We start from the raw sequence: 12,978 nt of genomic DNA, 5'->3' as shown, positions 1-12,978 counted from the left end.
TTTTCATTTTGATATCGAAATAATATCCATGTTTCCTTGCCAAAACATTAACGGGTATTGCCACGTGTCATACGAACAATGTGTTACAGATATTTGTTTCAGTTTCCCAGTATCGCGACGTGTAAGTACAATATCGCTTGTTTCCAAGTTTTCACCAAGCATCAGGATGGCAACTTTATCTATTGTTAAAGCGTTAAATGTTCGTTCGTGAATTCCAGATGGTCGTTTTTCCGCTCTCATCACGAATTTGTAGTCATTATTAGGCATGCGCTCCAATTCACTCTTGAAAAGCCTGACGAACGCGTCATGTTCATGAAGTAGTTGTTGCAGATCTTGAAGATTTGCTATTTTCATTGCTTCATTGATCTCTTGACGTCGATCAAGTTGTTCTTCCATTTTCCCCATGAAGTCTATTTGTAAAAAATTATGCTGTGCATCTTCAAGAGGTTGCGATGATCCAATTCTATGGTGAATCTGTCCTTATACCTACCATATAAAAAGCGAAGTCAGTATTACTGATTTATAAACACTTTTTTTTAGAATTAGCACACATAATACATAAGAATAAGTATAGTATGTTATTCTTCTACTGTATTGTTTGTAAGTATAAAAATAAATAAATCAATACCTTGAATGTTCGATTATGTCGTTATGTTAAATCATCGTTAATGATAATATCGGCACAATAAGCGAAGAAACTCGAAACAAAAACATCGACCGGTCAACTTGAATAACATCACATGCGCTGTCAGTTGTGTTTCGTTACTGCTGTAGCATGAAACTAATAAACAAGTTCATTGAAATATTTCTATTCTAGAGATGTCAATCCATACAAAATGTATCAGAAAAATAATAATGTTTTTAAAAATATTTTTTCGTGATTTTTTCGATATTTTAATACCCATAATCCTATTCCGGACTAAGAGAATTCCACGAAAAAACTAATACGACTTTGTTTTATATATGTAGATTAATCTCAAAAACTTGGCGGACTGTCCAGGAGCTGTTTGATCTGATGCACGATCCACCCAGATACTATCCACCAATGTTGACATTTCTGTACATTGAGGTTTAAAGGAACTCTGATGAACGTACAAGGAGCCATGCTCGTGGTTAGAAAGGGGATGCATTTTTTTTGCATGTAGGGTATCATTAGATTAGGTGGGATATTGTTAGACAGGCCTTTTATAATAAAAATTAAGTTTATGAATGAATTCTAATTTTGACGCTGTAAATGACACCCATGAAGAAAAATTTGTAGATTTCATAGGCACCATCATGGATTTTGATTTTGACCCGATATTCGTTATTGTTGACCCCGAAAACCATGAAAATGACACCAATGAAGAGAAGTTGGTAAATTTCATAGGCGCCATCTTGGATTTCGATTTTGACCCGATATTCGTTATTGTTGACCCCGAAACCCATGAAAATGACACCCATGAAGAAAAGTTGGTAAATTTTATAGGCGCCATCTCGCCAATGACACCAATGAAGAGAAGTTAGTAAATTTCATAGGCGCCATCTTGGATTTCGATTTTGACCCGATATTCGTTATTGTTGACCCCGAAAACCATGAAAATGACACCCATGAAGAGAAGTTGGTAAATTTTATAGGCGCCATCTTGGATTTCGATTTTGACACGATATTCGTTATTGTTGACCCAAAAACTATGAAAATGACACCCATTAAGAGAAGTTGGTAAATTTTATAGGCGCCAACTTGGATTTTGATTTTGACCCGATATTTGTTATTGTTGACCCCGAAAACCATGAAAATGACACCCATGAAGAGAAGTTGGTAAATTTCATAGGCGCCATCTTGTATTTCGGTTTTGACCCAATATTCGTTATTGTTGACCCCGAAAACCATGAAAATAACACCGATGAAGAGAAGTTGTTAAAATTCATAGGCGCCATCTTGGATTTCGATTTTGACCCGATATTCGTTATTGTTGACCCCGAATTCCATGACACCCATGAAGAAAAGCTGCTAATTTTATAAGCGCCATCTTGGATTTCGATTTAATATAGACCTTATACGAGTATTTAAAGATGAGCTTATAAATTACTAATTCTTCAAAAAAATACAGAAACATAATTCTTAGAAAATCTGACTGCGTACAAAATATGTACAGTATCAAAGACAGTATTGTAGAGCTTATAAAAAATATTCTTGTTCGTACAGCGATCTTTCCGAGCACGAGCTGCTGCTAACAACCGACACAGTGTCTACCCACGACGGCCGAGCGCGGACTGACGAGTGACGTTGTTTCGATAGATCTTTCTGTGCAATGCGTACGGAGTGACAAATAAAATGACCCTTAATACCACACATTAAACCTCATGCTTATCAGAAAAATATATGAATTTTAGACGATTCATTTTTATTTTTTCTGAGATTACGTTTAAAATATTCATCAATTTATTTCCCGTGTTTTTGAAAATATTATATCTGTTTTCCTTAAGTATTTTTTAAGGGACAAAATTGTGTATGTAGTAGCAGAAAAATGATCCTGAATAAAGCCCAATTTCGTCAATTTTGTGTGAAGAGGTAACGTATAATCGTTTTTATGACATAAAATATCAAAATTTCAAAGCAAAAATTGCCCGCTAATTGGAGATAAAGAAGTAATCTATTTGCAACAATTTTTAGTTTTATTAGATTTAGTTTCATTTCATTACAAACTCTACCGAAAAATATCTTATTTTTGTCGGATTCGCAAACGCGTCCTTTATCCCAGCTTCACCGCAGCCAATTTCGCTTTCCCCTCCTTAGGCCACGGAATTGGCAATTGCTCGTGATTTTGAGAGCCAGTATTAGTAGTAGAGGCATTAACTTTCCCAAATCGGCAGTCCCTCAGGGCACTAGATCAGGGAGTTGAGATAGTTGCATGGCCCTATAGCTTGTTTCAATATCCTCATGTTACATTCACTCAAATTATCCTAATTATAAGAAACCTATTAATACACGTAAAATAATACTCATTGACAGAACACTGCACGAGCGCCAAAATCTTGCCGATCTATACCGTTCTGCGCGCCGCGCGGGGATCATAAGGACTTTCTAAAGTTGTTTTTAATGAGAAAAAGTGTCGAGATGAGCAAGTTCACCAGGTGATAAGTGATACTACCCTTCACATTGTTTTTGATTGAACTCAAAAATATGACCGAAAAAGCAAAGCGAAACCCAGGAAACAGCTAGGGTTTTCGGTTTTACCATACATAAGTTTTTCGCCCTAACAAAAGTTATATAGTCACGAATTATAGTTGAATTTATCAGTTCTCAAATAAGACAGAATATGCTCAACGGAGCAAGAAATTTTAACAAAATGAACAATAAAAACAAGCTGAACACGTCACATCACAAAATGGAAGGCTCCACTAATTCGATATTTCTGCCTGAGTACCTAACTGCAAAAGCCCAACATCTATTTTATCTTAGTAGAAAAGCTAATGAGAATAGTTACAAATTCTGTTGGATATCATACAGAAAAATGTTTTCTAAGAAAAGATCAAGGAGCTAAGCAGATATTGATTAAATATGAAGCAGATATTTTAGAGAATTTAAAGTTAAAAATGTGAGTATCTAAGTAGTCTTACACTTTTGTTATTTTTACTCATTATGTCATATACTTTTATAAAAAATAAATATTTCGCTTTTTTGCATAGTTTTATTTATTATTGTTTTAATTAAGTTAGTTGCGGACTGTTACTATCTTATTTTACACACTTTTATTTCACTCTCACTGTTCACAATCAATCACACTTATCAAACATCACAATTCTGTTAATCATGTGCCTTTAAACCCCAATTCGTTGAAACTTTTAATGTTCTGCTATTCTGTCACTGCCACATCAGCATTGCCACTAAATGTATTTCTCCGTCAAACTATAAAGAATATGGTTGATATACAGGATCTCTCAATAGACATTGACGAATATATCAATGTCGGCGATGCTATGGTAATCGACAAAGCTGAAGACTGCAAAGTTGCACTCAACCCTAGCCCAAATAGTTTTTCAGTTGTGAGTCAAAATATTAGATGTTGAAATCGTAATTATGAAGAATTTTCAGTCCTTCTCACTAGACTAGATATAACCTTTGACCTCATTATTCTTACTGAGGACTTACCGTTATCTGAAAACTCAACTAAACTACTAAAACTGTCATCCCAGAAATTAAAGATTACACATCTTAACATACAAAAACCCAATTAAATCAAAACGATGGCATCGTCTTGTATTCAAAACATGGTGTACATGCAAATGTCTATGAACCAAGTTATTGTAGAGAAGCAAACTTCCTAATTACGTCAATAAGTAATAATTTAGCAGTTATATCGATTTACAGGCCACCATCGTTTGGAAGTCTAGATCCCTTACACAATCTCTTGAAAAAATCTTGTCCAGTCTTAAACAATTTAAAAACATTATCGTAATCGGCGACATGAATATTAACATAGTATTGGAAAAACTCAACATGAAATCATCAGAATATATGGATCTATTGGCATCTTATGGCCTTCTTAATACACATACCTTTCCAACGAGAGAATCAAATTGCCTTGATCACTGTTTTGTTAAATTTTACCTTTAATACTAATAAAATGCTATTATTTATATATATTTTTTATGTGCTACCTATTGATAGGTTTTAAGTCGGTGCGAAGCCCTAAACAAAATAAAACTTAATATTATAAACAGCTTACTAACTGTAATTATTAAGGTTGTCTGGCCAGGCGTGTCTTTCCGCTTGGGTTGTTTTGTTCTAGACGAAGCTATCCCGCTCAAAGTCACGCGTGGCGAGTCTAAGTAATAACTATTACATTTGGCTTGGCACCGACTTCAAAGCTATCAATATGTAGCACATAGAAATAATAGTATTTTATTAATATTAAAGGTAAAGGTGTATTAAATTAAAACTTTAGTTATTTGATACTTTTAAGTTTTGAAGTCGGTTTTTTTTTTTACTTTTCATTGTTAGTTTATAATTATAATATAATAAGGAAATAAGATCAAAAAGGGTTTTTAAGCTTCTTCTTTTTTTCTTCTGCTTCTTAGAAAGAATAAATTTCAAACAACACAAAGACTAATATTCGAATAGAAATCGAGCAGAGTAACGTCCTAACTAGTCAACGGTTGCAGCGAAAATGTGTCGACGCTAGGGAGACGTCGCCTTTTATAGACGTGTTCACCCTGTTCACCTGTGACTGTCAACACAATTTAAATAATTAGTCACTACAAACAATCAATACGAAAACGGACAGAGTTTCGGTGAGATGTTAACAGTCCGACGACGAACGAAGTGATCGTCATCAACTGTTCTGCTACCGATTATATAGCGGTTTGTCGGCTGCAAGTGGGGAGAGGTGACGTCACGTCTTGATAATTTTCTTGTGTTCTTAAGAATATATAATCAACCTGAATGAAAAATCCTAAACAAGCCCTACACAAAAAACGATTATATCATAGAGGTAAACAAAAATTTTCATAAAAAATGTTCATAAAGGTGAAACTACTGGGCCAAACTATGTAAAACTTTTATGGGATCTATTCTGCATCAAAAATTACATAAATCGGATCATAAATCTCAGAGTAATTGGTGTATATTCATAAAAGAAATACCGATCAAATTGATAACCTCCACCTTTTTGAAGTCGGTTAAAAACTCAAAACTTGTTTGTTGTTTGTCATACAACTCTAACTGACCACTTTAGTGTTATGCTATCGTTACCTCTGAATATAACCAGTAGAACGGGAATAAACTCTAGTTTCTCAAAGACTGACGATGAGGCTGCGATCAGCGACCTTAAGTAGATTAATTGGGAAGAAATCTTCATTATAGAGGAACCAAATGCCTTGACAAACATGTTGTTGCTAAATACTATTCGAGAAATCTTATTGATCGACACACATGAATAAAAGCGACCTAGGCGACAGGTAGCTATCAAGCCTTGGATTACACCGGGACTTTGTAGATGTATGAAGAATCGGTTTGAATTATACAAAAAACTCCGAAAGGATCCTGAAAACTTAAATCTCAGTATAACATATACACGTTACCGCAATACATGTAATAATTTATTAAAAATATTTAAAAGCATTATTTTCAATCAGAATTAGCAAAAGCCAAATACAATGTCAAAAATCAGTGGGGATTAGTTAAATAAATTTGTTATTTCAATACTCATACTGAAGTTCCTTCCGAGTTATTATGCTCTAATTCAAACTCCCAAGCAGCATTGGATAACATTAATAAGTATTTTGTTAATGTTGGTAGTAATTTGGCTAACTCTATCCTGCTGAGGAAACACACAAATGAGTTGGAATTATGTAAGAAAAGCAGACAAAACACAACTAGCGGACCATTAAATTCCTTTATGATGTTGCTAACAGATAAGGTAGTAAAAAAAATATTAGTGTATTAAAATCAAAAAACTCCTTGGGATGGGATGGGATCTCAACATTTTTTATCTAAAAAGATGCTGATGCCATTGTGAACCCCTTGACACATATATTTAATGCATTTAAGAAGGCAATTACTGTCCCTATATACAAATCAGGAGATAGAAATGAAGTGTCAAATTATAGACCTATATCTCTTTTGCCAACATTCTCAAAATTACTAGTAATTAATAGTTAAAAAACACACGCTTCCAACACTATCTAGAGGTAAATGAATTTCTTTAAGGCAACCAATATGGGTTTCGACAAAATACTTCTACCAGTAACGCACTAGATAAATTGACTTCGTATGTTGTCCAAAACTTCGATAACAATATAAAATTTATTGGCATATTCCTAGACTTAGCAAATGCCTCTGATTGTGTTTCTATTCCTATCCTCCTTAACTTACCTTAACTTGAGAGATTAGGCATTCATTTTCAATTTCATTGCAACTCTTTCAGGATTACTTGACAAATCGAAAACAGCTTGTTATAATTGATAACAGTCTGAGTCAAGAAGGAAATATAACTTATGGTGTGCTTCAAGGTAGTGTTATGGGTCCCACATTATTCTTAATTTATATAAATGACCTATGTAACTTGTAATTAATAAAAGGCCAAATAATAACATTTGCTGATGATACCGTTTTACTGTTCAGTTCAAATACCTGGAAAGAATTTAGTGATGCAGCGAATGAAGGTTTTGCAGTAACTTCATGGCTAGATAATCACCTACTGACACTGAATATCGAAATACTAAGTTTCTCGCATTTTCCATAAACGTCAATACTCAACCATCTTCAAATTCCGTAATTATTAATGCACACACATGTAGTGTAATACATGTAACACTCGGTGTAATAGTAGAATAAAACCTTAACTGGAAAGAACATATCTTCAACCAAAGTAATCGCGTAAAAAATTTATTGACATATATATTTAAGACAATTAGAGATGCAAGTGATATAAAATGTCTACTAAATGACACTTCGCACTATGCCAGTCTATATTACAATACGGTCTCAATGCCTGGGGAAGTACCTCAAAGGGCACCGTGTTAATAGTTGAAAGAGCTCAGCGTATTCTAAAAGTTATGACACATAAAAAATATACATATCCAACAAGCTTGCTATACTCGGAATTGGGAGTTAAGCACTCCCACGGTACGAAAATTATTTATTAAATGGGAGATCCTGGCACAGCACAGAGTTAAACCTTACTTCACTACGAGATGTAGAACAGATGCAGTCTTATAATACTTAAATTTAGGACATCCTTTGCTCAATATCTTTGAGCAAAGGATGTCCTAAATTTATGGTTATCTTGGTCCCAACCTTTACAACAAACTTAATAAAATTTTAAAAATTAAAAATCTGAATCATTGATCATGCAAAACAACAATTGATAAATATTTAAAATCAATAGACTACAATGAGACCGAAAATCTACTGTAAATTCTTATCAGACCGGTAGGCACAAAAGCACTACTTCCCTTCGGGTACATAAAAACAGTACACACATCACCCTTCACACATACATCCCTACACATTCACCATACCCATACACACATAACAGTCATAACGTAAATATTTGAACACGTATTAGTACCTAGTTTGTATAAGTTTGTTAATGTCAAGTACGCGCACCTAAAGTATCGCTGATCTAAGGACGATGAATACTATCCTTTCGAGATACAGTATTTACTAGTACGAATCGATAGCGTTAATCAGTTTAATGACAGCCACTAAGTTACCTATAATAATGTAAGTTAATTTTCAATAATAATTAGTTATATTGTGTTTAGTTCATTTTATAGATTAAGAAGCTGTATAATGGTTGTTTTCTTATTTTAATAAAGATTATTATAGAGTAGGTCTTACCTTCCCAACGCTCTTAACTCCGTTACTAATACACAGGTAAACCAGAATCCAAGATATGACATTACAAATAAGAACAGGCCATACGATCCCACCGATTTCTTCGATGCCGGGAGACATGTGCAAGAGACGGATGCTGAAAATAAATAAAAATCTAAAGTTCTTAAACATTGAACGAGACATATTCTGACATGAGGGCTGTGTCATGCACAGACAGTATTTTTCAATGCACGATCTATATACAAACTGAAAGTAAGAGCAGATGTACTATATAAGAATACAATATTACTAACTAAACAATATTCTTACTGAAAAAACTCATCTTCTGGCGTAGTGACGGATACATTAGTAGTTAAACTTGAATTACTCGAAATCTGTAAACGAAATGATAGTTTTTAAATTAACGATAGGTCACGGTCGTATCATGAACTTGAATCATTACCTCGGAGCATCTGTCAGTATTCCACGAATTGCCGCAGAACTGCCAAGGCAGTGGGGAGCTGAACGAATGGTATATGTACAGTATTGGGTATGACATGATCGCCGAGAAGTATATCACTGCGATCACGTTTAAAATGATCACTGCATAGCCAGCCCCTGTGGAGAAATACAGAATTAGTGATCCGCGCTAAGTTGAAGCGAGATAATATAATATTATATAACGTAAATATAATTCAAAATAGTAGTTAATGTCATTGTTTTTTGCATACGATATTGAGTTTTACATGTATCTAAATTCTTGAATAATTAATTCGTAATTCATTATTAATTAATTAAATCTGATCAAATAACTATATTTGATAGATTTGCCCAAAACTCTTCCATGCGAAGTTATTCGCTTCCCCACTGACGCTTTTTGGTTTCCTGCACAGTATCCTGTGCGAAGAAGTCACTCAGTAATAAAAATTTTAACAAAAAAAAAATTTTTATTTTTTATTTTTTACGTTTTAGTGTTAGTTAATAATAATATATTATCAACCTGAATGAAAACTCAAAAAAAGTCGTACGCAGAAAACAATTATGTCATCCAGGTAGACGGAAGTTTTCATATAAATGTTCATAAAATGAAAACTACTGGGCCAAACTATGTAAAAATTTTATGGGGCTAAATGTCATCTATTTCGCATCAAACAAAAGAATTACGTAAATCATAAATCTCAGAGTTATCGGTGTACATACATAAAAAAAATACTTATCGAAATTATAACCTCCTCCTTTTTGAAGTCGGTTAAAAAAACAACCGACTGCAAAAACACTATTCCAAAACAATAGATATAATATGCACTAAACAGTATAAAAAGAATTGCGTATTCTTAGACAATCTAATTAATAAATCTAATTCTAGTTACGATTATTGTTATTTTTGGAGTCGGCGAACATACATAGTTATAGGTGAGATAATAAAAAAAAACAAATAAAATAAATAATAGTTATAAAAGCCTAAAAAAATACGCTTTTTTAGAAAATCCCACTAAAAAATAGAAAATAAATCTTAATAAATTTGAATTAAAAATAGTGTTTTGCCCTGTGCTGCCCCGGGGCGTAAAAAGAATAGGGTAGTCCCAGGTCCAAGGGTGTCGAAAGAGGCAACTACGGGCTTTTTGAAAGTGGGAGAGTCACGCTACCGTCTTATGACGTCAGCACAATCGGGCCAGACTCGTCCGGGTTACTTACCACACTCGCACAGAATACCGGCGTGAAGTAGCGGCCTAGTGCCGCTATGCTTCGCATAGGTTAGTGTCGTGGACCGGAGGCCATCCCTTCCCCTCTCCCCCTCCCCCTCCCCATCACCCCTCAACAAAAATATGAGAGCGGTCCTTAAAAATATATTACCCCAGGAGGGTACCGGCTCTACCAGAGTCGGAGAATCCCTCCCCGAGCATTCTCGCTCGGGCTGCCCCTCGTATTCTGAGGAGGGCACAGTACCGCGCATATCTAAGGACAAACAGGACAGCAACACCACGGCACCCCGCTCCACGCTTAATGTGGACTTCTGTAATAGCAGGGGAATTCACTCCAATTTAAACGCCGTCCACCACCACCACTTACGGAGACGCAGATATCTCGACCTAGCGATACGATATATTTAACGTACCCCGGGTACAAAATTGAGCATAATTTCATGCCTCATGCCGGGGTATGTGTGTACGTTAGGGAGGATATCTGCCGTCGCCGTCTCGGCAATTTTGAGGGTAGGGACCTCTCTACTCTCTGGCTCCGCGTAGATTCAGAGGACCGCGTTCGCATCTATGCGTGTGTCTACAGGTCCCATAGTGGTAACGCAGAAACGGATCACCTCATGGGCTGCGTTCAAGCGGCATTTGATGACGTGCTTTCTCAGATCCCCTCCGCTGAAATCGCAGTCTGGGGTGATTTCAACGGGCACAATGCCGAATGGCTTGGATCACGTACTTCAGACTACGCAGGGCGATCTGTGCATAATTTTGCATTGGCGTATGGTCTGTCCCAATTAGTTGAGTCGTCAACGCGGCTCCCGGATGTGGATAGCCACATGCCGTCCTTATTGGATCTTCTGCTGACTACACATCCGGATGGTTACCATGTCTTTGTCGACGCCCCTCTCGGAACGTCCGACTATTGCCTGGTCAGGAGTGTAGTGCCTATCCGACGCCAACTTCGCAGACTACCAGCGACCCGCCGCGTTTGGCACTACATGTCAGCAGATTGGGATTGGATGCGTTCTTTTTTTGTATCCTACCCTTGGAGCAGGGTTTGTTTCCCTTCGGATGATCCTAGTGCCTGCGCCGTAGCAGTAGCCGATGTGATACTGCAGGGATATTTTTATACCAAGCTCTGTAGTACCGATCGGTGGCAGATCACAGCCCTGGTTTGATGCGTCAGTTAAAGCAGCATCTGACTGCAAAAAACAGGCATATCGAACTTGAGGAAGAAGAGGAAATATAACCGTGCCTCCAGATTTTTTAAGCGGCAAATCGCCCGTGCGAAATCGAAGCACGTCGTCAAAATTGGCGAGCAGCTTTCCAGTTACCCGACCGGAACACGCAAGTTCTGGTCGTTGTCGAAAGCTGCTCTTGGTAACTTCAACCAGCCGTCTTTATCAATATTTTTTTTGATAAAACTTCAAAGAATAATCAATACTTAGTAAATAGTACATTGTTCACCAAGGGCAGAAAATTAGAGGTCCCTAACGAGTGTGTGATTACGAGACGAAACCGAAGGCTATCGAATTATACACCCGTCAACAGGAATCGTACTTTCCGACGAGTATATATTATATATGGCATGTTATGTATTGCTTGGATGCTTATTGGATATTTTATATTGCTTTAAAGGATGTAACGTTAAGTGTGATCAAGCCATTATTCCGTAACTATTACTGTTATCGATAATACGTTACATAATCAGTAAAATGATATCAATAACTATTTAAAGATCAAAAATTGCACTTACGAGCAGATCCGAAACCTTTTTGACAGCCAACTGTCATTTGCCAGTACCTATCGCAGTGTGTCAAAATACTCAACATCAAAAAATTATGAATAGAATACGCTAGAAATAGATAAATTTCATTAAAATTTTCTTCTCTCACATTTGTACATAAGATGGCCAGTTGTCACATCAACTATAACAAATCAATAAGGAGTTAAACAATTTGATATTTGTAAGTGATATCCCTCACTTCAGGGATTAAATAGAATTTACACCAAAATTTATGAACGATGCTGGACTCTCGGGTTCCGTCTCTTACCAACTTAGCCGACCGTTCGAGTGACGTATGGATCGTAAATCTTGGTATGTATTGTTCAACTATCAAGTTGTGTTTCCATCTACAGGATCTACTTGCCCTCTACAGGCCCGCATCGTTCGTAAATTTTGGTATAAAATAAATTACTATTAATAAGTATTATTCTGTAATATAAGTACGTAGAGAAGTGGATCCTAGTGATAACAGCGCATATTATTAATAATGTTTAACAAACATTTATACCTTGTTTTACATTACTCACTCACCTTTGAAAAGTGGATTCACATTGAAAACAGAAATACATCCTGCGCTTGAAAACTGACCGAGTGTTGTCTCGAGGTACACGAGCGGTATGCCACAGATAACTAGAGTTAGTAGATACGGGATCAAAAATGCTCCTGCAAACATTTTTCGATAATTTTAAATAAAATCAGGTCTTGAAGTCGTTTATATTATATTTCTTATGTATGTTAGAAAAGAGTTAGTTAAGTAATATTTATTCCGGACCATTCTACATGTGTTAAGTACTTAAATGTACTTATGACTTGTTGCTATGCCGTACTTTGGCCAACAAAGCACAAATCTTTAGGGTGAGAGAGAAAAAACAAGCACCTGAACTTTTAGAAAGGTATACACGCTTTATTTTAATGTACCCATGTCGTATCATGCCGGAAACAACGGAAACACCATTACTAAGTACCAATAGTCTCATCAGAAATAACTTGAATCAAAGGTACAATATTTAAAAAAAATACTACTTACCCCCTCCATTCCTATAGCACAAAAATGGAAACCTCCATATATTTCCAATACCGACGGCATAGCCCAGACATGACAAAAGAAACTCAGTCTGGCTGGCCCATCGTTCACGAGGAGCGCCCTCCATTTACGACTCTCTAATAAAAACACTTTAGGCCGTGACCCT

The 12,978-nt window shown here is 36.0% G+C and overlaps 1 protein-coding gene across 1 annotated transcript in view; it reads right to left on the bottom strand.

Moving 5' to 3' along the window:
- Positions 1-12,978, bottom strand: part of LOC126979970 (sodium-dependent proline transporter-like) — a 29,886-nt gene extending 16,908 nt beyond the window's left edge. The window contains exons 1-5 of the mRNA XM_050829576.1: positions 12,816-12,978; positions 12,320-12,451; positions 8,769-8,923; positions 8,636-8,700; positions 8,330-8,462 (exon numbers count right to left, since the gene is read on the bottom strand). Of these exons, the coding sequence (XP_050685533.1) occupies positions 8,330-8,462; positions 8,636-8,700; positions 8,769-8,923; positions 12,320-12,451; positions 12,816-12,939 (609 nt within the window). The 5' untranslated portion in view covers positions 12,940-12,978. The remainder of the gene's footprint in view (positions 1-8,329; positions 8,463-8,635; positions 8,701-8,768; positions 8,924-12,319; positions 12,452-12,815) is intronic.

Source organism: Leptidea sinapis, chromosome 4 (genome assembly GCF_905404315.1).
Source record: "Leptidea sinapis chromosome 4, ilLepSina1.1, whole genome shotgun sequence".
Classification (NCBI taxonomy): domain Eukaryota; kingdom Metazoa; phylum Arthropoda; class Insecta; order Lepidoptera; family Pieridae; genus Leptidea; species Leptidea sinapis.
This window is presented reverse-complemented; position numbering and strand designations above follow the sequence as displayed.